The 26,327-nt window shown below is 36.0% G+C and overlaps 1 protein-coding gene across 1 annotated transcript; it reads left to right on the top strand.

The window, feature by feature from the left end:
• Positions 1 to 1,110: 1,110 nt before the first annotated feature.
• On the top strand, positions 1,111 to 26,327 carry LOC136036585 (nibrin-like). Its single transcript, XM_065718889.1, has 4 exons — positions 1,111 to 1,192; positions 7,942 to 8,072; positions 22,044 to 22,198; positions 26,147 to 26,327. The coding sequence occupies exons 1-4, from the start codon at positions 1,111 to 1,113 to the stop codon at positions 26,325 to 26,327; spliced, it is 549 nt and encodes a 182-aa protein (XP_065574961.1).

Raw genomic sequence — 26,327 nt, 5'->3', positions numbered from 1 at the left:
CCTAAATACCTCGCTCTTTATGCTAAAGTATTTTTAGAGCCCCTCATATGCGTAATAATCTCTGTTCCTTTTAGGTTTTAATGCTTCTCCCTACTTTCAATTGAAAAAACTTCCCATGTTTATATTTTCATTTTTTTTTTAATATTAATGCTAGAAAATCCTGCGCCCTTTTCATTGAATTTCTCTTCCCCCATGAAATATTCCTCCAAGGAAAGATCCTCCCATATAGCCCCCTCCCCTGAACCCCACACCCAAAACCAAAAAAGTCCCCCTGAAAACGTCGGTACACTTCCCAATAACCATTGCTGTATGTAAACATTGGTCAAAGTTTGTAACTTGCAGCCCCTCCCCCAGGGACTGTGTTTGGGGGGGGGGGTAAGTCATCCCCAAAGACATAGTTATTACGGTTTTCGACTATACGGAACAAAATGGCTATCTCAAAATTTTGATCCGTTGACTTTGGGGAAAAAATGAGCGTGGGAGGGGGCCTAGGTGCCCTCCAATTTTTTTGGTCACTTAAAAAAGGGAACTAGAACTTTTCATTTCCGTTAGAATCAGCCCTCTTGCAACACTCTACGACCACTCGGTCGATACGATGACCCCCGGGGGAAAAAAAACAACAAACTAACAAATAAACACGCATCCGTGATTTGTCTTCTGGCAAAAAATACGAAATCCCAAATTTTTGTAGATTGGACCTTGAAATTTTTTCAACAGGGTTCTCTGATACGCTGAATGCGATGGTGTGATTTTCGTTAATATCCTATGACTTTTAGGGGGTGTTTCCTCCAATTTTCCAAAATAAGGCAAATTTTCTCAGGCTCGTAACTTTGATGACAAAGACTAAATTTGATGAAACTTATATATTTAAAAGCAGCATAAAAATCCAATTCTTTTGATATATCTATCAGCATCGAAATTCTGTTTTTTAGAGTTTTGTTTACTATTGAGCCGGGTCGCTCCTTACTACAGTTCGTTACCACGAACTGTTTGATATATCAATATCACCCTTACCAAAAATTCTCGAGGGAAGTCTTTGACATTCCGAAGAGAATACGCGCTGACTTTACTCATTAAAGAGTTAAGAAAAATCAGCCTCGTGAAACGTACATGATAGATGGCCTCTGTAAATTTAAATTTGAAAATCTTAAAAGCATGATTCTATTAAGACAAGTTGAAGGAAAAACAAAAAGTAAGTTTTTGTTATTATTCAACTAAGTTAACAATATATTGATTCAATATAATTATGTTTCAAAGAGCAGCCAATTTTAACGGACTGTTTCTTTTGTGCTTGGAGTAGGCTGGTTAGACCTTACTGATGGGTGAATCCAGTAGGCTATAGGCTATGCTTTTGTTAGTAAAAGAAAGGTAATTAGACATCTAATCATCACTTCAACTTTTCAGCTATAGTAAAATCTCTCATATACTAACAAATAAGTAGATTTGGTAAAGGTCTAGATTGAAAACTATTGAAAAGGAAATATGTTTAGAAAAAAAACTCACTTCATAATATACAAAATAATTGTAGTTAACACGTTTTGCCTGCAGCTTCAAAATAATCTCCCCCTGCTCATTATGGTAGTATGTGGTAAAATCTTGTATTTCCTATCTTGTCTCCCAATTCATTTCTCTTGTTTCAACCTGTGTATCCATAAAATGAATCAACTATGATGAAAATACTGGTTTTCAAGAAAGGTAATTGTTCCAAGCCTGAAAGATATTGGCCAATTAGCTGGACCCCAGTTGTTATCAAAATACTTGAGCACATAGTCAATGATTCAATCCTTAAGCACTTGACAACCAAAAGATCTTGTCCCCCAAGCAGCATGGCTTCTAGTCAGGGAAATCAATTGAAACAAACCTCTTGGAATCATACAAGGAAATCACAGCCATAATTGACCACAGACATCCAGTTGACCTGCTCCTGCTGGACTTTGCTAAGGCCTTTGACAAGGTTCCTCACAGTTGACTGCACTCCAAAATATCTGCTACTGGCATCAATCAGGCTGTTTTAGACTGGATGATGAATTTCCTTACAAAGTGTAAGCAGAAAGTTTGCTTATTTGCTACAGATGGCAAACCAATATACTCTGACAAGGCTGAAGTAATGAGCAGAGTACCACAGGGAACTGCACTGGGTCCAACTCTCTTTCTGATTTACATCAATGACATATTTAACCATATTGAAATTGGCATGCACCTGTTCTCTGATGATGCCAAACTCTTTGGTATTGCATGCCCTCAGAGTATCCAGAGTGACATAGATGAGCTACAAGTTTGGACCCATGACTGGCTTCTCCAATTTAATGTAGGAAAGTGCTGTGTATTACACCTTGGACCCAATAACCCAATGGCAAACTACACAATCTACAACCTCAACATCAAAGCAAGAGAGCAACTAAAGAACAGAACAGAAGAAAGGGATCTAGGTGTCATTATTGATGATAAACTTAAATTTCACAGCCATATCCAGCATGTTGTTTCCTGTGCAAGCTCCAGTCTTGGACTACTAAAACAAACCATCAACAGCATACAGGCATCTATATTTATAAAATTATACAAGGCTCTTGTCAGACCTCATCTTGATTTTTGCATGTGTCTTGCTGGTCCTTCTTATCAACAAGATGTGAGGTTCATTGAAAATGTACAGACACAAGCAACAAAATGCATAAGAAGTCTAGCATCAACCTCATATGAGGACTGCCTCAAGTACCTCAAACTACCCACTCTGGTTTACAGATGCTTGCACAGCAATATGATGCTTAGTTACAAGCTACAGAACAAAAAGTCAGCAATCTCAGTACCAGCCAGCACAACACAAGAGGACACTACAAGAAGCTACCAAAGTCAAGCTCCTGATCTAAAACTCACCAAACATTCTTTTTGCAAAGAGTCATGAATCATTAGAATAAACTGAAAGATTCAACTGTCAGTGCTCCCTCCATCCAGTCCTTCAAAAACCAACTTGACAAAGAGTAGGAGAAGAAGCAGTGAAGGTTCAACTGGCAGTCATCAAATCAAGAGCACTACAGATCTGGAAGACCTTAAAGCTCTCAGATGGTTTAAGGTAATTAAGGTAAGGTAAAACAAACCAGAAAGCACAAGTGATTTGAAATACATTGTTTGTGATGTATGTTGGCATATCAGGAGAGGGGGGGGAGTATAGCAAAGCTGCATGAAAAATATGTTAGCTACACATGGCCTACTCTGGATTTTATGAAGTAAGAATTGTTTTCTTAGCATGTTTCTTACTCAATTATCCCTAATCTAGACCTTTACCTTGCCTGCTAATTAGAGGTGGCAATTGTCCCCCCCCCCATAGACTAAAAAATACCATGTTTTATCTATTTCATAATTATTACTGTTTTAGCTTTGCACTATATTAAAGCAGACTGGCTAACTAGTTGTTTTATTAAAATTCTATTTTAGTGACTTTTGGCTATCTTGGAAAGGGGTTAGGTTAGGAAAATGAAGCTTTCAGGAATAGGTCTACAGGCTAAAGTATTTCCTGGAAATTGTATTTTAAAGTACCCACCTCCACTCCTTCTCCCTCGAGAGGGCTCTGGCCTTCATGACAGGTCTATACCTATTGAAATTTTGACAAAACAATATTTTACCTTAATTTTCAGTTACCAGTTGCTTTTTCTCTGCTTTTAGTTCTCAAAATGTAATTCTTGTTATTTGAGTAGAATTCTGAGCCATATCAATTTTTTTTTTAATTTAGGAAATTTATTTGCACCTTACCTTGATCTATCTGAGAGCTTTAAGGTCTTCCAGACCTGTAGTGCTCTTGAATTGATGACTGCCAGTTGAACCTCCTCTGCTTCTTCTCCTACTCTTTGTCAAGTTGGTTTTTGAAGGACTGGATGGAGGGAGCACTGACAGTTGAATCTTTCAGTTGATTCCAATGGTTTATGACTCTTCTTGAATAGAATGTTTTGGGAGTTTTGACTTTTTCAGGAGCTTGACTTTGGTAGCTTCTTGGAGTGTCCTCTTGTGTTGTGCTGGTTGGTAGCCTACTGAGATTGCAGCCAAAGATTGCTGACTTTTTGTTCTGCAGCTTGTAACTAAGCATCATGTTGCTGTGCAAGCATCTGTAAACCAGAGTGGGTAGTTTGAGGTACCTTAGATAGTCCTCATATGATGTTGATGCTAGACTTCATATGCATTTTGTTGCTCGTCTCTGAACGTTTTCAATGAACCTCACATCTTGTTGATAAGAAGGACCAGCAAGACACATGCCAAAATCAAGATGGGGTCTGATGAGAGCCTTATATAGTTTTATAAATATAGATGCCTGTCTGATGTTGATAGTTTGTTTTAGTAGTCCAAGACTGGAGCTTGCTCAGGAAACAACATACTGGACATGGCTGTGAAATTTAAGTTTATCATCAATGATGACACCAAGATCCCTTTCTTCCACTCTATTCTCTAGTTGCTCTCTGTCTTTGATGGTGGGGTTGTAGATTGTGTAGTTTGCCATTGGGTTATTGGGTCCAAGTTGTAATACACAGCACTTTCCTATATTAAATTGGAGAAGCCAGTCTTGGTTCCAAACTTGTAGCTCATCTGTGCTGCACTGAATACTTTGAGGGCATGCAATACCAAAGAGTTTGGCATCATCAGCAAACAGGTGCATGCCATTGTCAATATGGTTAAATATGTCATTGATGTAAATTGGAAAGAGAGTTGGACCCAGTACTTCATTAGTATTCCTATACTTCGTATTTTGTTGTACTTCACGCAAGCAGAAGATCTATTTTGCAAGGTTTCACTTTTATAACACACATATTTTTACAGGTCACCAAAGGTCAGGACCCTCTAGAGGGAGAGAAAGTGGAGATAGGTACTTCAAAATACCTTCCTGGGACATACTTTAGCTTTTAGACCCATCCCTGAAAGTTTCATTTTCCTAACCTAACTCCTTTCTGAGATAGCCAAAAGTCACTAAAATAGAATTTTACCAGTTGTTTTATTTGTCACCCCTGTGCTTATTTTTTTTAACAACTGTTAAATAGCAACACTCTCAAAACTCCTAGAAATGATATCAGATTGAAACACTAAGTAGGCCTACACCATTAAAACCACCTTGTCCAAAAACCCTGTACCAGAAACTTCCAGTCCCTTGACTTGGACCACAAGAAAAATTTAATAGCTTGAAAAACAAGGAAAGCGGCTACAACCACAATATTCTGCATCAAAAGCATCTTTTTTTTCTGTTTCTCTTTCTCCACAGCTAGCAGGGAACTGAAGAGTTATAAGTCATAATCAATGGATTCTTGCGATTGATGTTTATGCTACAGAATCCTAGCTTTCTCTTGCAAAGCTGCATCTGTTAAAAAGTGGCATTTCAAAAGTGGATCTTCACTAAGCTGCCAAAATCCAACCTCCCAATTGCCTGTTCTGCAGTGCTAAAACTGACGAAGTTGGTTGTTACTTTGCCTGTGACAACTGCCAGCAATGAAAAATTCTTCTTGGCACTAAGGAGTATGAAGGATCATCTGTAATCACAAAGGGGACAGACTCAGTGATTACACAATCACAGGCATTGAAAAAGAGAAGGTTAAGAAATTGAATTTGAATAGATTAGTCAACAATTTCTTTAAGCAGCAAAGCTTGTACTATCCCTGTTTTAGGTATATCTGTTCAATGTTGTTCTGTTTTTTTTTTTATCTTCATTAAAAAGAAAAGAAAAAAAACCTTGCCCTCTGTTCCTACATTTTCCTGAGTTGGCATCACTGGGTTGTCTGAATTTTCTTCACAAGAATTTTGTTAAATTTGATATTTTATCCATAAACAATATTGAATGGTTAAAATTAGGCTACTGATGGTTGATAGTAGAGCATAAACTTGGTCACACATTTACAGATTGACCCTAATCATGGAAAATACAATTGAAATCACGGATAGACTTGATCTTGTGTTTACTGCTCTGTCTACAACTTTCTTCATCATCGATATTACAAAAAATCATTAGTTGTTTTAAATGTATCAATTAGTTTGGATAGAGGTTTTAGTTTCTTAAACCTCTTAAATTCCTGGTTGAGTCAGTCGAAATTGAATTCTCCAAGACGAAATTTGTCTGTTGAGTTGTTTCTGCTGAGTATTTCACTGTTGTTCTGTTTTCATGAAAAGACAAGAAAAATAGTCAGTTGTCTTGGATGTATCAATCAGTTTAGATATAGGTTTTAGGGTCTTGAACTTCTTAAGTTTCTCTGGGTTGAGTCAGTTAGAATTGAATTCTGCATGATAAAATTGCTCTATTGTGTTGTCTCAACTGAGTTAAGTTAATTAAACTGTGTATTTAGGATTTCATTACAGAATTGATAATTGTACAAAGTTGATTCAACTTAGTTGCATGCAAGACAAGATTTATTTCTGATAAATATCAATTAAAAGCCTAAAAGGGCTGAGTTCACACTTTTGAGTCAATAAATAAAAAAAAAACTAGGCTAAAGGTACTGATTGTTTGACAATTTTGTAAAAAAAACGTTTTTTCTACTCTGTTAGGCTTAATTTAAAGACTTTTGGTTTGAAAGGGATTTCAATCTGTAGGGGAAACATCTATGAATCTAAATGTTGGATTAGAAGTTTGAAATATTATCCATAAAACTCTGATTTTCTTAAATTGCAGCATTTTCACCGACAAATGTGACAGAACAAAAAAGTTACCTGTTTTAAATGTAAGTCAATCCCCCAACCCAGAACATGCTGTATGGTTCAAAAACCTATTTTTAAATATGACCCAAGTTTGGGTATAACTAATATTGATGTTTCTATTATTTTTCATAGCCTTGTACATTTTCACATAATTGGCTATTTTCTGCATTTTTTTTAAATTCAGTTCATTCAAATAGATTTGAATGGTTGAAGTATAAGCTAAAGGTAGGAGAAATATGTTTCAAGTATCTTTGATTAACTAGTTGTTGTATTTAATTACTTAAACGCAGTGTTTAATGTTTCAGATATGGGCCCTAGTTTTCATACTCACATCCCGAAATCTCAAAATTTGTATGATTAGTCTATTAATTTCATGTATATCAAATACTTTGGCTGTTATAAGCATTTTTCTAAATTTTCTTGAGTCCAGTTAATTTTGGATTCAATTTATATTGAAATAATTTAAATAAAGATTGAAATAATTGAATAAATTGGATAAAATAATTTCAAAAAAAGAATGTAAACTATACACCATAGTCAAACTTGTCTATACAAACCCAAATTTTTTTAATGAAATGGGTTTTATCTTAATTTTTACATCACACTCGTGTTTCAGAAGAACAATATAAAAAGGACAAGGAATTGATGTGTAAAACTTGTAGCAACACTAATTTTTCCGAACTGTTTTCTTCTAAAACCATATCTATATAGTTTTATGATTAAGAATTTTGGAAAATGCTTAAAACAGCCAAATTATTTGAATATACAGGAAATTAATGTTCAAGAAATGTGTGTTCAAGAACTGTGTGTGTTTGCTGTGTTCAAGAACTCAACTATACCTGATTGCTCAAACTAGTTTATTTTGCCTTTTTTTTACTATAATCATATATACTTTAATGTGCCGAAACCCTATAGGTAAGTGTGTATTCTCCTGTACAAATAAAAGAAAAACTACTGTTGCAAGTTTCTATCTTTTCTAAAATGCGCCTTAACTCTTGACCCTTTTTTGTCAGTCACAAATTATTGAAGTTGAACAATGGAAGTTCAGCTTGGAAGTTGAACAATGTTCAACTCAGGAAATTACAAATGACATATAGAATTGGCACTGTAGATTTGCATAACACTGATTTTTATCATCAAGTAAATGCAACTGTAATGTGGCATGAGTAACTAACATATGTAAATAAATTACAAATACAAATTTATATTACAATTTTGAGTGTTTTCGTTTTGCTAGTTTCTTGCGGTAAGGTACTTAAATAATGTTGTGTTCATTTTCAGGTAATTTTAATCTTCTTTGCAATAAAACATACACCATTGGGAATGGGAAGGCTGATGTTGAGCTGAAAATTCAATCAGACCTATCAATTAGCAGAAAACATGCTAGCATTAGTGTTGAATCTACAGATCAGGTAAAACTTACTCAAGATCATACCCTATCGAATTCTTCGATTTGTGATTGGCAGTGCTTTGTAAGCCATGCTTACATGGCTGATCTATGTTACACCCACTTTCCCTAATGTCGTATTTCCAGTCATGAATTGATCCATTTTGAGCCTTGACCATATCCATTTTATATGTTCGATTGGTAAGGTTGTTTTTGTTGGCCTAAGGTTGGTAAGGTTGGTAAGGCTGGTAAGGTTGTTTTTGTTGGCCTAATTGCAGCTTCAAGTAACCTGATTGCTCAAACTAGTTTTTTTGCCGTTTTATACTATAATTATATATACTTTTAAGTACCGAAGCCCTATAGGCAAGTGTGTATTCTCCTGATAAGCCCTTGTGTTGGGTTGTCGCCTCTGAATTATTTGTCTTTTTTTTTACTGTTTTTAATATTTGGTAAATGACGACTTATACTTACTTACGACACGACTCCCTGTCCATGGATTATTCTTTGCGGTTGATTGTGCATGGCTATTGTGCAAGTACTGATCTATATTAATTACAAAAGTAGGAAAACAGTCTTCCTTTCTCCTTCTGTCTTTCTTTTTTTTATACGGTTATTATTATTTTTTATGGTGTATGTTTATTTCTGTGTTTGTGCTGTTGCATTGTTGATTTCCTTTTTCATTATATATTATTGCTATAGCAAAAATTTTTTTAAACCTCACATTTTCTGTGTAAATAAAATTGAAAATATAGATATGTAAGTAATGGCTAATACGTTAGATCAAGACAGGAAAAAATCAACCAAAAAAATCCAAATGTGGTGGCTTCATGTCCATAAGCCTTGTTGAATGAAAAAAAAGGATAAAAAGTTTCAACTGAGCTTCATATATTTCATTTATTTACCTTGTCAAATTGCCTTATATGGCAGAAAAATAAGTTAAAAACAACTAATGTCATCCCACAATAAGTGTGCCTGATTTGTCTTTACTTTAGTGGCACCATCATCAAAATCGATGCACTGGCGCTAACTTTGTAAAGAGTGAATTGCGTTCCATGTTTTCCCTAGCGTAGAAGGATTGTTATCCTCCTAGTATAGAAAAATTAGTTTTAGAAACTTGGGAGTGGGGACACATTCTATTTTATTGATTATTTTTGGGCCTCTTGAAATGCTTAAAGGGATTGGAGGTGAACCAGCCTCCCTTCAGTGCCCATTCCTTCAGTCCCACGTCCCGTAATCTCTTAGGATTGGATCGAAATTTTCAGAGAGCCATTTTCCTCTAATTGATAAAAAGGATTAATAAATATTCCTCCTTTCTTTTTGAATGGCTTGAAACTTCTGTTCTCTAGTCCTCAGGTTATCTGGAGATCAAATAAAAATGTAAAATGATTGTTTCCCCAAAAATAATGCGAAACAGGGTTAAAAACATTATTATATGAGATGGCTGGAAACTCGCCTTTGTGAGGACCTGGGCTGAATGTGGGGGCGCGGGTTAAAACATTTTTTTTTGTGTTGGAACTTACATATGCATGTCCTTAGGACCCCAATAAAAAAAAATGTGTTTGCTTACAGAGACCAAAAATAGGGCCAATAAAGATTTTTTTTTTTTTAACACTATGACACTTGAAGCCGTAAGTCACTCGAGCAAACGGACCCTCATTACAAGATAAATTTAGTTTGGATGCACAGACCCTCCAAGAGGGGACCAGAAAAGGACCAAAAGATATGTTTTTTGTTTGGCTTGAAACTTATGTCCTTAGTCTGTTCTAAACTTACATCCATAACTCCCTGGGCAAAAACTCTAATTCACAGGAAAAGGAGGTTGGGGATTGGGTCAACTTTTCTTATTGGCTTGAAACGTATATATCTTATTAGCTTAAAGCTTGTAACCCCTGGGACTAGGAGATTCTAATGTAGAAATGAATTTTCCATATTTTGGGGCAAAGGATCCTCAAAAGCGGGGACCAAAATGAGCAACACACTTTATTTTCTTATAAGATTGAGAACTTCAGGGAATTTTTCCTGGCTAAGGGGACCTAGGATTTCCCATGACAGGGAAGTGGTGTGTTAGAGGGATTGAAAATAGGTCAGACACTTGTTTGTTGTTAACGGTTTGGAGTTCGGATCTTTTTTAGAAGGGGTTCTAGGCTAGTGCCCTCTCCGTGCAAAGCAAGATATCACTCTAGATTTTAAAAAAAGTGTCTAAGGGTTGGTGGTCCGACTTTCATTTGTGGTAATCTTTGTTAGTTTAAGCTTGACTTAACTATTCGTTTGAATATATATTTGTTTTAGGATTCAAACTTATATCCTTAGTCTGCTTAGTTAACCCTTGTTTGTTTTAGGATTCATTTATTGAGTTATTCTTTTGAATTTTGTTTGTATATCACATCACTTATCCTGTCATTTTTTAGGGTTGAGGTTTGTAGCTTCTGCAGCAACTAGTTGAAACAATTTCAAGCAGAAATCTGATTATCCTCTGACGTCATTTACCTCTCGTAAAAGGCAAAGGATAAGTAATTGGGCTTGTGAGATAAGTAGTCTCAGTGTGCTCGAACACAGTATTAGAGTCAATTTGGAACCGATTTTGTTTTTGTTCTTTGTTTAAGTACCAATAAAAGTCCGAGTATTTGGGCCTCCCATCCAGAAACCCAACAGGAAAAAAGATAAGAAAAAAAAATGAGCTTTAACACATATGACATAACAAAATAAAAAAAAACACACGAACACTATATAAAAAACGAAAATAAGCTCATATCAAACAGTTCGTGGTAACGAACTGTAGTAAGGAGCGACCCGGCTCAATAGTAACCAAAACTCTAAAAAATTGAATTTTGATATCAATAGCTACATCAAAAGAATCGCATTTTAATGCTAATTTTAAATATATAAGTTTCATCAAGTTTAGTCTTACCAATCAAAAGTTACGAGCCTGAGAAAATTTGCCTTATTTAGGAAAATAGGGGGAAACACCCCCTAAAAGTCGTAGGATCTTAACGAAAATGACACCATCAGATTCAGTGTATCAGAGAACCATACTGTAGAAGTTTCAAGCTCCTATCTATACAAATGTGGAATTTTGTATTTTTTGCCAGAAGACAAATCACGGGTGCGTGTTTATTTGTTTGTTTGTTTTGTTTGTTTGTTTTTTTGTTTTTTTTCCCCAGGGGTCATCTTATCGACCAAGTGGTCCTAGAATGTCGCAAGATGGCTCATTCTAACGGAAATGAAAAGTTCTAGTGCCCTTTTTAAGTGACCAAAAAAATTGGAGGGCATCTAGGCCCCCTCCCACGCTCATTTTTTTCCCAAAGTCAACGGATCAAAATTTTGAGATAGCCATTTTGTTCAGCATAGTCGAAAACCATAATAACTATGTCTTTGGGGATGACTTACTCCCCCGCGATCCCTGGGGGAGGGGCTGCAAGTTACAAACTTTGACCAGTGTTTACATATAGTAATGGTTATTGGGAAGTGTACAGACGTTTTCAGGGGGATTTTATTTTGTTTGGGGGTGGGGCTGAGGAGAGGGGGCTATGTTGGAGGATTTTTCCTTGGAGGAATCTGTCATGGGGGAAGAAAAATTCAATGACAAGGGCGCAGGATTCTCTAGCATTACTATAAGAAAACAATGAAAAATAAACATGAAAACGTTTTTTCAAATGAAAGGAAGAAGTAGCATTGAAACTTAAAACGAACAGAGATTATTACGCATATGAGGGGTTCTAAAAATACTTTAGCATAAAGAGCGAGGTATTTAGGAGGAGATAAATACCTTGCTCTTTATGCTAAAGTATTTTTAGTAATTTCAACTATTTATTCTACGGCCTTTCTGATTCAGGGGTCATTCTTAAAGAATTGGGACAAAACTTACGATTTAGTGTAAAGAGCGAGGTATCAACGAGGGTACAAATCCCCTCGTATACATAATAAAAATATAAGGTTTTGAAAGTTTGTTACGTAAGTTAATTCTTAAGTTACGTATATTTTTAACGTTCGTTAAAAATAAAAACGTTCGTTAAAAATTAAAAGTTCTAGTTGCCTTTTTAAGTAACCGAAAAATTGGAGGGCAACTAGGCCTCCTTCTCCACCCCTTATTTCTCAAAATCGTCTGATCAAAACTAATAGAAAGCCATTTAGCCAAAAAAAGAATTTATATACAAATTTCATTTTAATAATTTATGTGCGGAGAGCCAAAACCAAACATGCATTAATTCAAAAACGTTCAGAAATTAAATAAAAAAAACTAATTTTTTTAGCTGAAATTAAGGAGCGACATCAAAACTTAAAACGAACAGAAATTACTCCGTATATGAAATGAGTTGTCCCCTCCGCAATCCCTCGCTCTTTACGCTAAAGTTTGACTCTTTGCCACAATTCTACTTTTTAAAACAATATAAAGCTTTAGCGTAAAGAGCGAGGGATTGCGGAGGGGACAACTCATTTCATATACGGAGTAATTTCTGTTCGTTTTAAGTTTTGATGTCGCTCCTTACTTTCAGCTAAAAAAATTAGTTTTTTTTATTTAATTTAAACAAGTCCAATATGGCATTTCACAAAACAATACAAGACAGGGGTTTTTTCTATATACTGTTGTAATATTTTCTAATATGTTTGGATATGCAGCAGAAATATTCAGACATCTTACTTGTACAAAGTTTCGTTTTTGTTTTATATAGTTTCACTGTCTTGTTAAAAGTTTCACTTGTTTTTCAAATTTTCATTTCGTTTTGATTATATATTGCAATAAAATATGTTACCAATCAGTAACCGCATAGCTGTTCTGTTGTTCGTGTCGACGAACGCGATTTTGACCACCTTCTCCTCTCTCTTACTTCGGCATAAACCGCTGATCCATCTAATGATCCTCCTACTAAAAATGGCTTATGAAACGTGACTAGCAAAGCCAATTGGCCTTTATATATTTCTACCCTAACATCTCTATTGTCTTGTGTCAAGATACCTTTTAATCAACTGTTCACGAGTGCTTTTTCGCCACAATCCAGAGTGTAACTAAATATTTATTACCTTCGCTTCGTTGAGTGCATGATATAAGCCTAGAATGTGGTTGTTCCCCTTTTCTGGGTTAAACTTCAAACTCGAAGTCCGATTTGGAAAGAAGACCACGGTGTGCTGTCAAAAATCGTGCAAAATTCTGGCTTCGTATCTAGATTGCGAGTGGGAGGCCCTTGAGAGGCCATGTGTTTGATGTAAGAAGTAAGACAAAAGCAGAGTTTAAGCTGTATCTTTGTTTGGTTCGTTATATTGATGCTGACTTCCCTAAAAGTGCAGTACGATGAAAGAAAGTCAGTTTCATTTCAGAGTTCAAAGTGCAAACATCTTCAAACCGGATATTTCATGAGCATTGTTAAATCAGTGAGGTTTTCAAAAGTGAACTAATTTAGCATTTCGCAACAGTGAAATATAATCTTGACCTATTTTTATTTATTAATTCAGTGACCTTCATTAATTTATACCTGCTAGCAATAACGAACTTGGCTCTGAGCCTGAATTGATTACTGGATTTTCTTTTGACTAGCGGGATGAACTTATTTCAACCCCGATTATATTTTTTAGCGGGGGGTTTCTTTAGCCCGCCTTGTGAGCAAGTCTTCATTTTTTGCCTTTGATAGTAAGGATGTCGACAAAAGTCGTTATTGATGAGCTGCTTAGCTTTTTTTTATCACCCGGATAGACTCTGGGACTCCTAAAGATCTCCTAATTAAGCTTTCTGCAGATTTTTACTCGGTGGAGGAAATCAACAGAGAAAAAGGAAACCTAGTTGCTTACGTCCCCGGTGTAGTGATCGCGTCTCTGATGAAGGATTTCCAGAATTTGTAAAAAAAAAAATGATCGGGCCAATCTACAAAAAGCCCTGTACTTTGTGAAATGTTTTCTATCCTCTTACAAGTTGATAGAAAATTACTTCCGACTTTTGTGACTCGTAATTTGCTGCGAATCTCCTCTTTGTCACTCTCGCACTTTGATCTTGCGAGTATTACGAGCTCATATAGTTCTTTGAAATCCGAGTTACAGCAGCTTAAATTGTTTGTTCAGAATATTGCGTCATCGGAAGTGTCAAGCTTAAAACCTGAACTTGATGAGGTCAAATCTACACTTCATGCAATAGTTGCTAAGCAACAGATGACGCCCGCAACTAAGTTATCGCAGTCATCTGAGGCTCCCAGCCTGGTTCAACCCAAAGAGGCTGTTTTGACGGATAGTGCTAATGAGTATGCGCCTGTTCCTATTAATATGGCGAGTAGTGGCTCCGTGACTCTTTTTATAGGCCAGCGACTGGTACCAAGAGTCAAATTGAAGCTGGAACCTAAGCCAGTGCTACAGCGAAACCTGCTAACGCACGTGGTTAAAACGGCTCAGGCAGCTGGAGGTCGTGGTTCTCTTTCACATGGTCTTCAAGGTCCCAAATACACTGTGGGAGTTAATGTCAGGTCTGTGATTCCTAATATGAAGTCAGTCCTGCAAACTAAGGTATCAAAGCTCTTTGTTAGTAGATTTGCTCCCGAAACTGCTGAGGACACAGCTGCTAATTTCGTTTCAAAGAAGCTGAAGTGTCCAGTATCTTGCTCAAAAATTTTGACAGCCAGTCCCAACAGTGCTTCTTTCAGGCTCGTTGTGTCGGCTGCGCTACGTGCGAAAATGGTTTCACCTGAGTTCTGGCCTGCCGGTATCCTTGTTAGGACTTGTTATGAACCTAAGCCTAAAGTGTCCACTAGTGAGCCCACGCCTTCCGAAGGTCAAACTTAAATAGATGGGTAAGAAACTACGTATAGCGTCATATAACTGTCACTCGGTGAAGCATAATCCAGGTGCAGTGAAAGCTCTCTGTGAAGAGTCTAACTTAATTTTTCTACAGGATCCCATGTTAATTGATTTTGATAATGCTCTTTTGGAGGGTTTAAGTGGGGATTTTGTTTCTTTTGCAGTGAATGCTACGAAAGCAGGTGATGGCCTTTTGAGAGGGTGGCCGAGAGGTAGGTTAGCTATTCTTTGTAGAAAAGCTTACTCCCACCTAATATATTTTCTATTTCTCTCAGATGAGAGGCTGCAGCCAGTCTGCCTCCGTTGTGATGATCAGGAACACGTTTTGTTAATGTTTATATGCCAGTTTGCTCAAGTGAGAATTCGCATGAATTCTCCCTGTACTTAGGTAACTACTATCGTTTTTGTCTGATAAATATATTTATGTTTGTTTCCTGGGTGATTTTCATGCTAATTACAGTACAAAAGCTATTTTCAGCCGTGAGCTGAAGGCAGTAATAGCTGAAAAAATGATTTGGTTTGTTGTGATGAAGTGGATCTAGAGATTCAACTTTTATATATTTGAGCCCGTCAGGCCGTACGTCATGTATTGATCACTTGGTGTGTTCAAGTTCTTTTAGTAGTACTGTTATGCCTATTTCTGTAAGATATGATATATTTGGTTCAGACCATTTCCCTCTTTTGTTTGAATTATCTTCTGCTATTCGTGCTGCGGATTCGTTGTGTCCAGATCCGCCACCCCCTGGTCCGCCTGCTGTGGACTGGGAGTGTGCGAGTGCGTCTCAGCTTGTGGCCTATGGTGTGGAGGTTGAGAGGTGTATCCTTGCTCTGGATATAACTACTATTTACCATTGTCCTCTCCCTTAATGTACTAATACTTCTCATACTAGTGGGTTAGGGGCTCTTTATTATACACTGATTTCGATTCTTGTTGTTAGTGCATGTCATGCTCTAGCTCTTCGTCTGGGTAGTACTAACAGGAAAAGAGTGGGGCTGAATGTTATTCCTGGTTGGAATACTCACGTTCGCCCACAGTGTGTAGCTGCGACAAATGCCTTGCTTTTGTGGGTTGCTAATGGCAGAGCTCTTGGAGGTGGGCTCGATTCTGCGAGGAGAATTCTTCACAGTAGGTTCCAAAGTGCCCTTCGGTTGTGCCAAAAGAATATAGAGAGTTTGAGGACTTCGGCGCTAGCCAGCACTTTGGGTTCACTTAATCTCCGTGATTTTGGAAAAAAGTTGCTAGTTCTAAGAGTGCTGGTCCCCAAAAAATGTCGAATTGAGTCGGTTCAGCGACTGGTCCCAAAGACATTGCTGAGTTATGGAGGGGTCATTACAGTGCTGTTTTCTCGTCAGTGGCTTCGGATCCCAAAGCAGCCAGGGCAAGGTCATTCTCCAAACCTTAGACTGATCCTGTTAAGCACCTGATAACGGCAGAGTCTGTGGCGCGGTCGTTGTCTGGGCTTTCGGGCAGCAAGTCTGGTGGACTTGATGGAGTGACGGCAAATCACATTAATGATGACCCATCCCTGATTTGTTTGTTGACACTTCTCTTCAATGGTTTCCTTAACCACTGCTATGTCCCAGATTCTCTTACTGAGGTTTGCCTGGTTCTTGCTCCGAAGTCGAATGCCGGTGATATGGCATCATTAAGCAATTACAGACCGACTGCTCTAGCGGCTGCCATCTCAAAACTTTTCGAAAAATGTCTATACTCTTTGATATCACCCCAGATTGATTCATCGCATTATCAATTTGGGTTCAAAGAAGGATCTAACTGTAGTGCTGTACTTTTGGCTTTTTTCTAAGGCTTTCGACCGAGTGAACTTTGAGAAGCTCCTTGACAAAATAGACACTAAAGGAGTTGACCGTCGCATCATTTGAACTTTTCAATACTGGTTTGAAGTGCAGCGTTTCAAAATCAAATGGAGTGGTTATTTCAGTGAGTCTTTCCCTGTTTTGAAGGGTGTGCGGCAAGGTGAGGTCCTCTCGCTGTTGCTGTATAACCATTACGCGCATGATCTTAACCTGCGTTTGGTACAAAATGGGGTTGGCTGTTTCATTGGTGGTGTTTGCTTCAATAACCTGAGTTATGCTGATGACCTGATTATTTTCGCTCCTACAGTGGCTGCACTTAACCATTTACTTTCAATATGTGATGAGTTTGCGTCAGCCAATGATATCGTGTTCAACACGGCTAAGACCCAGTGTATGGCGTTTATTCCCCGGGGAACTCCTTTGAAACATATCCCTGTGGCTTGGCTTTCTGGAGTGTCATTATCTTTTGTTGAATCCTACAAATATCTTGGATTCACGGTGGCTCAAACTCTGAGTGATGAGCTTCATGTTACGACACTTTCACGTTGGATGTGCTGCAGGGCTAACTTACTCATTCATAAGTTCGGGAGTTGCGACCCTTCTGTAAGATGCTTTCTTTTCAGAGCTTACTGCACTCCGTTGTACGGTCTAGCTTTTGTACAATCTCTGTCTGTTAGGTGTGAGAATTCTCTTCGGGTTCTTTATAACAATTCTTTACGGTGGCTTCTTAATCTTCCTTTAAATTGTAGTGCATCTGGAATGTTTGTTGGTGGTGGCCTCCCATCTTTTCCTGAGCTGCGTAGAAAATTTTCTCTTTCTATCCAGACAAGGATAATTGCTTCGAATAACATGGTAGGTAATTTTGTGATACCTTGCGGTAAACTAGTACAATTTTTGGAATAAGATAATACGAAACTAAATTCATAACTCATGATTTTGAGGTATGGTAATATAGTAACACTGTTGTAATAAAAAATGATTGGGCATCGGGTATGGTAGTCCTGAAGATTATGCCTGATTATCAGTTTGCTTGGTGACAAATTTTAGCTTGTCGGCCCTAAATAATGTACGGTTCAAAAACCTATTTTTAAATATGACCCAAGTTTGGGTATAACTAATATTGATGTTTCTATTATTTTTCATAGCCTTGTAAATTTTCACATAATTGGCTATTTTCTGCATTTTTTTTAAATTCAGTTCATTCAAATAGATTTGAATGGTTGAAGTATAAGCTAAAGGCAGGAGAATTATGTTTCAAGTATCTTTGATTAACTAGTTGTTGTATTAAATTACTTAAACGCAGTGTTTAATGTTTCAGATATGGGCCATAGTTTTCATACTCACATCCCGAAATCTCTAAATTTGTATGATTAATCCCTCTGACATGGTAGTGAATTTGCGGTTGGGACGAAAGTTATTTTTTTATTGTAGTTGGCTCTTAATAGTTGAGTAATGAATAAGTTTTTGATTATTGAGACTGTTTCTTTTTGCAAACAAGTTTGAACCAAGGTTTTAGTCACTTTCTGTGGTCTCCGTTTGATTTTACTAGTGTTCCATACTGCCAAAAAGTATTTAATTAAATTTTGATCTATCAAGGGAATCTGTTCGCATTACCGCAAAAGCCAACTGGTAGGCGAAAATCTTCATTTCGTAATAACGAGGAGGGGATATTTAAAATCCTAACTTCTTTAGGCTGTCGAAATGATATTTCGGGACTGTGCTCTCATAACGGGGCTGAAAAGCAAAATATTTACTTCTTTTTACTGTCAAATTTTTGTTATTGAGTCTTGCTATGGCACTGAGGTGAAGAAATCGATATCACTACTTTTTTTGGCTATCTGTGTTTGTTTATTGCGTTTGCTTTTTTTGCGAAGCGGGGTGGTTTTTACAACATTATTGTTTTTTAGGGTATTTGTATAATAGAAAGTAAATGTATGAGAAGCGCAAAAATGATTAAATTAGGTTTTGGATTTTTGTGAGGAAATGGTGGCCACTTTACTGCCTATTTTCATCCAATTAAAGCTCTGCATTATATGACATATCACCTCCTCTGTTCGTCCTAAAACATTAAAATAAAGACCAAGCACTTTAGAATTTTACTAAAAGTTCATATAAGTATATACTTAAATTTAAGTATATGAGCAGAAATACTCCTTCCAAAATCAAAGCAATCAATTAAGAAAAATAAATTTTTGAAAAATTGTTTATAAAAGAAGGCAAATAATTATGTGTTTTTTTTTTTTTTATCTAGCTGGCATAGATGGGTCTCTGAATTCTCAGTTTGAATCAGTGGAATGGCATCGATTTTTTTTCAAACAACTTACTAATAAAATTCACACAACTTGAGTTGACCATGGAAACGGAATGTAACTACAATATTACTTAAGAATTTCTCACCTTTTCATTCCCAACCTTTCGCAAAATATAGTTATGTTTTTGTATGGGAGTTACATATTTTTGCCATAAAATTGTCTAAACTGCTATATATACCGCTGAGGATTTTTATACTTTTTTTGGTTCGGGGTTGAGGGGAGGGAGCTACGTTGAAGGATCTTCACTTGGAGGATTTTTTTATAGGGGAAGAGAAATTCCATGAAGGGGGCCCAGGATTTTCTAGCATTATTTTTTAAAAAATGGGAAAAGTAAATTAAAGCATTAAAACTTAAAACGAACAGAAATTATTTCGCATATAAGGGGTTCATCTCCTCCTAAATACCTCGCTCTTTCTGCTAAAGTGCTTTTAGTAATTTCAGCTATTTATTCTACGGCCTTTGTGATTCTGGGGTCATTCTCAAAATTTGAACTTTAGTGTATAAGAGCGAGGTATTGACGAGGGGTTTAATCCCCTCATATATGTAATAAAATATACAAATATAGAAGTTCGTTACGTAAGTTAATTTGTAATTTACGTATATTTATTACTAACAAAAACGTTCGTAAAAAAAGTTCTAGTTGATTTTATAAGTTACCAAAAATTGGAGGGCAACTAGGCCTCCTCCCCCACCCCTTTTTTTTATCAAAATCGTCCGAAAAAAAAAACATGAGAAAGCCGTTTAGACAGAAAAAAATTAATATGCAAATTTCGTTTTAATTATTCATGTGCGGTGCGCCAAAATCAAAACATGCATTAATTTAAAAACAAATAAAAAAAAAACAATTTTTTTTAACTGCAAGTAAGGAGTGACATTAAAACTTAAAACGAACAGAAATAATTCCATATATGAAAGGGGTTGTCCCCTCCTCAACGGTTCAACTTGGTAGATGAAATATTTTACTGCTTTAAAAACTTAACAATTTTGGAGAGTCTTTTGCAGAAGGCGTTAGAAAATATATCATAATTAGATTTAAAAAAAAGTTTGTTAACTGCAAGTAAGGAGCGACATTAAAAACTTTCACGGTTCAACTTGGTAGATGAAATATTTTACTGCTTTAAAAACTTAACAATTTTGGAGAGTCTTTTGCAAAAGGGGTTAGAAAATATATCATAATTAGATTTAAAAAAAAGTTTGTTAACTGCAAGTAAGGAGCGACATTAAAACTTAAAACGAACACAAATTATTCCGTATATGAAAGGGGTTGTCCCCTCCTCAACGCCCCACTCTTTACGCTAAAGTAATCATAAACACTATAAACGATATATATATATATATATATATATATATATATATATATATATACTATAAACACTATAAACGATATATATATATATATATATATATATATATATATATATATATATATATATATATATATATATATATATATATATATATATATATATATGTATATATATATATATATATATATATATATATATATATATATATATATATATATATATATATATATATATATATATATATATATATATATATATATATATATATATATATATATATATAACGAAAAGAGAAATCATCAATGCAACAGCACAAATATATTAAAAAAAGAAATATATATGTATGTATCTTATAGAGGTTCCATTTATTACTATAAAGTTATGCCACTGCATTTTAGCCAACTTTACAAAAGCATCAGTTTTCTTAAAGGGAATTTTAATATTTTCCACCCTTCCAATAATACATTCGAGTAAAATTTCTCAGTTTATAGCACTATATAGGAGTTTATATCTCTCTACAGTGATTTATATCTCTCTACATTTATATCTATTATATCTCTCTACAGTGATTTATAGAGACCAGCTTGCAATTTTGGCATCTTTTCTATTTCTGACAGCATTTTTAAACTTAATCTCCAGGAACTATTTGATGCAGCCCAGCAGATGTCTGGGCAGATGGGGCAATGGGCAATGGGGCAGATGTCTTATTAATTTCTTTATAACTTGCACTACTACAGTATCAACTCATATTTCGAACCCCTTTCCTTTCAGTGACCTTTTTATCTTTTTTAAATCTGTAGTAGGGAGAGCGGTAGGTACACTCGGTACTATTAACAGATTGTCCGGCACACGACAGGCTTGCATATATTTGAGTCTCTAATCAGGCATTAGCCTGATTAATGCATAATCTCTAATTCCTCAATATCATAATAATCACTTATTTTTTTTAATCAGATATCAAATCAGAAATTTAAATTGGATCAATCACATATTCATTGGGCTTCATTTCTAATAAATAAGCGGCCCCTTATTTATTAGAATTGAAGTACAAAAAAAATTCCCTGAGAGAGTAAGGAGAGGGGGACTACCTCTTCCTCAACCCTTGCTCTCTACGCTAAAGTCTAAAAACTCTTTAAAAACATTTCTCATTCAAATTGAACTGCCTTTGGGTTAGAGCAGTCTCTCTTAAAGAATCGTAACAAAATTCAACTTTTGCATAAAGAGAAAGGGTTTAGGAAGGAATTGCCCCCTTCATATACGAAATAATTTCTGTTTGTTTTAAGTTTTACTGTTGCTCCACACTTTCAATTAAAAAAGCTTCTTGTGTCATGTTTAATTTCTGATCATTTTTATATAATGCCAAGAAATATTTTTTCTTCTCCTGGTATTTTCTATTTATTTTTATGTTAAAGTCCATCAGAAAATGTATATATCCAATGCAGCTTTTTACTTGTAGACTTGTGCACAAGGACGTATTGAGCGTAGGGCTAGAGGGTTTGAACTCTCCCCCCAAAATGTTTTCTGACTCATAAAAATGTAACAAAAATGTATATAAACAAATTTTTGACTAGTTTTTTCATTTTTTTTTGTATCCGCCTCCTCCCAAACAAAAATCCTGGATGCGGGCTTGCTTGTTGATCAATGAATTACTTTTAAGTGTTACAGCTGTCTTACGTTCTATTTTGCATGATAGTAACTGATAACCATTTTTTATAAGGTATTTGGTAGCATTTCCAACACTTTTTATGATTTATTGATTCGTTTGTTTATTTCATTTTTTGATTCTAGTCCACCAATAACATTCAATGTACATTAGCTGATCTTGGTTCTAAGCACGGTACTTTTATCGAAGTGGATGGGACTTTCCAAGCTGTAACAGCCGATCAACCACGAATCCTTGAAATTGGAAGTCGAATAAAGTTTGGAATTGCCACAATCTTTGAGTAAGATTTTTGTTCTATTCATGCACTGATAAAGATTGTAGTTTATAGTCAGCCAGACAATTTGAAAAGGCTAGTGCTACCTTCAACTCTACCACTCAACGAAAATGTGTCGGGTAGGTGATCAGTGAGCAGCAGAAGGTTTGACAACGGAATATGGGGTAGTCGACAGCGCTGATCACGAAAATGGGCGTTATTTACTCGGCGGGGGGGGGGGGCTTAACCCCAAAAATTGAAAATTTTGCCTTTTTTCCTATTATATCATGTTTCGGAAAAATTTCCACAACGATCGCCAAATCTTTCATAACTGATGCCTGAAGTGACGAGTACAGTAGGGACCATCTTGAATGACTTGAAACTTACAGTTTTAATTTTTCTATTTGCGTTTAAAGATTTCAGGCCTAGATTCAGCTGACTCCCTCCCTCCTATTATATTTTCTGGAAGAGTGCCACTATACTCAACAATGACCTTGATTCTAAATCTCTTTTGATTCTTAATCATAATTATTAGTAAACTTGTCAAGATTATTATTCAATGAACTTGAATAAACAAAAAAGACTACTATACTAACACCTGCTACGAATTTCTGGAACGGCACTTGTTACTACAAAAGTTAAAAAGTAGTTCAGCATATCAAATTGTCCATCAAGCATATCAAACTCGTCCATAAAACACTTCCCACCACAGCCACAAAGTAAATCGCAAGGACCATTTCCAGCATATGAACATTTTTTGTACAGTGCTTGCACGAGCTGTACTGTGGGATCACACCCTCTGGAAATGCCTGAAGGGTAGACACAACTGGCCTAACCCCACCGTCTTGAAACGTCCAGCCAAATTGCAGGAGATCCAGAAACTGTGGTTTTGCTCGATTTGCTTGCAAAATAATGTCGAACTGCAGGTACAAGCGCTTAGCATGACAATCAAAAGCAGCGTCAGATGGTACCAAATACTTAAGCTCCCGCTTTCGAGGGTACAAATGCACTCTTAATTCATTAAGAGAGTTAAAGTGCTCTGAGCCTTCTCCGTATGAGGCAACAACGACCTTTTTGCAAATTGCACTTAATTTTTCTAGAACCGCAGGGCTGAGCTTTGACTCAACAACTCTTGCACAAGCAAAGGAGTCGGTTTCTCCAATCCCCATTTCTCGACAGCCTTGGCCACCACTCGCTTTCCCTTAGAAAACATGAAACCCACGGTATCACACCCTGAAAGCATATGAAGAAGGCAGATGGAGTGAACAAAATCGTTCGGTAAATTGCTATAAAGCCGATGTATAGGCACTGAATAGCTGTGGAACCTGACATAAACTTTCCATTTTTCTCAATTTGGGTGGTTCCCTAGGAATAACGTGTAGTGATATATCAAGACGACGAAAATGTCTGTGTTATTCGCATCGATCAAAACAATATCGAAACCCCTCTCAAAACATTCCAGCATGTGTAACACAACTCTTGTATCGACCTCTTCATAAGTACAGCTCAAACGCTCTTCAAAGTTTGTATCAGCATTTCCACTTCTGTTGAGCATCACACTCTCATCCGGTCTCGAAAGCCTCCTTATTTCATTTTAACCATTCATGTGCCGTGAGCCAAAATCAAAACATGTAGTAATTCCAAAACGTTCAGAAATTAAATAAAAAAAACAAGTATTTTTAACTGCAAGTAAGGAGCGACATTAAAAGTTAAAACGAACAGAAATTACTCCGTATATGAAAGACGCTGTCCCCTCCACTCGCCTCTCTCTTTACTCTGAAGATTTTTTTTATTGTTTTAAAAAGTAGAGTTGTGACAGAGTCAAACTTTAGCGTAAAGAGCGAGGCGTTGCGGAGGGGACAACTTCTTTCATAAACGAAGTAATTTCTCATCGTTTTATGTCGCTCCTTACTTGCATTTAAATTTTTTTTTTTTTATTTAATCGTTAAAATGGACCGATGACCTATAGAGTAATTTCCTGAGGTCAAGTAATCCGTGTACCGATAAAGATTGCAGCTTCTAGTCTGCTAAACAATTTGAAAAGGATGATGCTACCTTATTTGAGTCTTTTGAACGGTGAAGTATCGTAAAAATGGACAGATGACCTGCAGAGTAATTTCTTTTATAGAGTAATTTTCTTTTATGGAGTAATTCATGTACCGATAAAGATTGCAGTTTCTAGTCTGCCAGACAATTTGAAAAGGCTAATGCTACCTTACTTGAGTCTTTTCAACGGTGAATTATCGTAAAAATGGACAGATGACCTGCAGAGTAATTTCTTTTATAGAGTAATTTTCTTTTATGGAGTAATTCATGTACCGATAAAGATTGCAGTTTTCAGTCTGCCAGACCATTTGAAAATGTTAATGCTATCTTACATCTGTCTTTTGAACGGCGAAGCATCGTCAAAATGGACAGATGACATTTCTTTTATAGTGTAATTTTCTTTTATAGAGTAATTCATGTACCGATAAAGATTGCAGTTTCTAGTCTGCCAGACAATTTGAAAAGGCTAATGCTACCTTATTTGAGTCTTTTGAACGGTGAAGTATCGTAAAAATGGACAGATGACCTGTAGAGTAATTTCTTTTATAGAGTAATTTTCTTTTATGGAGTAATTCATGTACCGATAAAGATTGCAGTTTTCAGTCTGCCAGACCATTTGAAAATGTTAATGCTATCTTACTTCTGTCTTTTGAACGGTGAAATATCGTCAAAATGGACAGATGACATTTCTTTTATAGTGTAATTTTCTTTTATAGAGTAATTCATGTACCGATAAAGATTGCAGTTTCTAGTCTGCCAGACAATTTGAAAAGGCTAATGCTACCTTACTTGAGTCTTTTCAACGGTGAAGTATCGTAAAAATGGACAGATGACCTGTAGAGTAATTTCTTTTATAGAGTAATTTTCTTTTATGGAGTAATTCATGTACCGATAAAGATTGCAGTTTTCAGTCTGCCAGACCATTTGAAAATGTTAATGCTACCTTACTTGTGTCTTTTGAACGGCGAAGCATCGTCAAAATGGACAGGTGAAATTTCTTTTATCGTGTAATTTTCTTTTATAGAATAATTCATGTACCGATAAAGATTGCAGTTTCTAGTCTGCCAGACAATTTGAAAAGGCTAATGCTACCTTACTTGAGTCTTTTCAACGGTGAATTATCGTAAAAATGGACAGATGACCTGTAGAGTAATTTGTTTTTTAGAGTAATTTTCTTTTATGGAGTAATTCATGTACCGATAAAGATTGCAGTTTTCAGTCTGCCAGACCATTTGAAAATGTTAATGCTATCTTACATCTGTCTTTTGAACGGTGAAATATCGTCAAAATGGACAGATGACATTTCTTTTATAGTGTAATTTTCTTTTATAGAGTAATTCATGTAACCGATAAAGATTGCAGTTTCTAGTCTGCCAGACAATTTGAAAAGGCTAATGCTACCTTACTTGAGTCTTTTCAACGGTGAAGTATCGTAAAAATGGACAGATGACATTTCTTTTATAGAGTAATTTTCTTTTATGGAGTAATTCATGTACCGATAAAAATTGCAGTTTTCAGTCTGCCAGACAATTTGAAAAGGATGATGCTATCTTACTTCTGTCTTTTGAACGGTGAAATATCGTCAAAATGGACAGATGACATTTCTTTTATAGTGTAATTTTCTTTTATAGAGTAATTCATGTACCGATAAAGATTGCAGTTTCTAGTCTGCCAGACAATTTGAAAAGGATGATGCTACCTTACTTCTGTCTTTTGAACGGTGAAATATCGTCAAAATGGACAGATGACATTTCTTTTATAGTGTAATTTTCTTTTATAGAGTAATTCATGTACCGATAAAGATTGCAGTTTTCAGTCTGCCAGACTATTTGAAAAGGCTAATGCTATCTTACTTCTGTCTTTTGAACGGTGAAATATCGTCAAAATGGACAGATGACATTTCTTTTATAGTGTAATTTTCTTTTATAGAGTAATTCATGTACCGATAAAGATTGCAGTTTCTAGTCTGCCAGACAATTTGAAAAGGATGATGCTACCTTATTTGAGTCTTTTGAACGGTGAAGTATCGTCGAAATGGACAGATGACTGTACAGCTTTGGTGATGAACCAAATTATGTTAACTATAAAGGTGGGTACAGTGATAGATTAA

The sequence above is a fragment of the Artemia franciscana genome, chromosome 15 (assembly GCF_032884065.1).
Source record: "Artemia franciscana chromosome 15, ASM3288406v1, whole genome shotgun sequence".
NCBI classification, from domain to species: Eukaryota; Metazoa; Arthropoda; class Branchiopoda; order Anostraca; family Artemiidae; genus Artemia; species Artemia franciscana.
The sequence above is the reverse complement of the archived record's forward strand: the minus strand, read 5'-3'. Positions and strand labels throughout refer to the sequence as shown.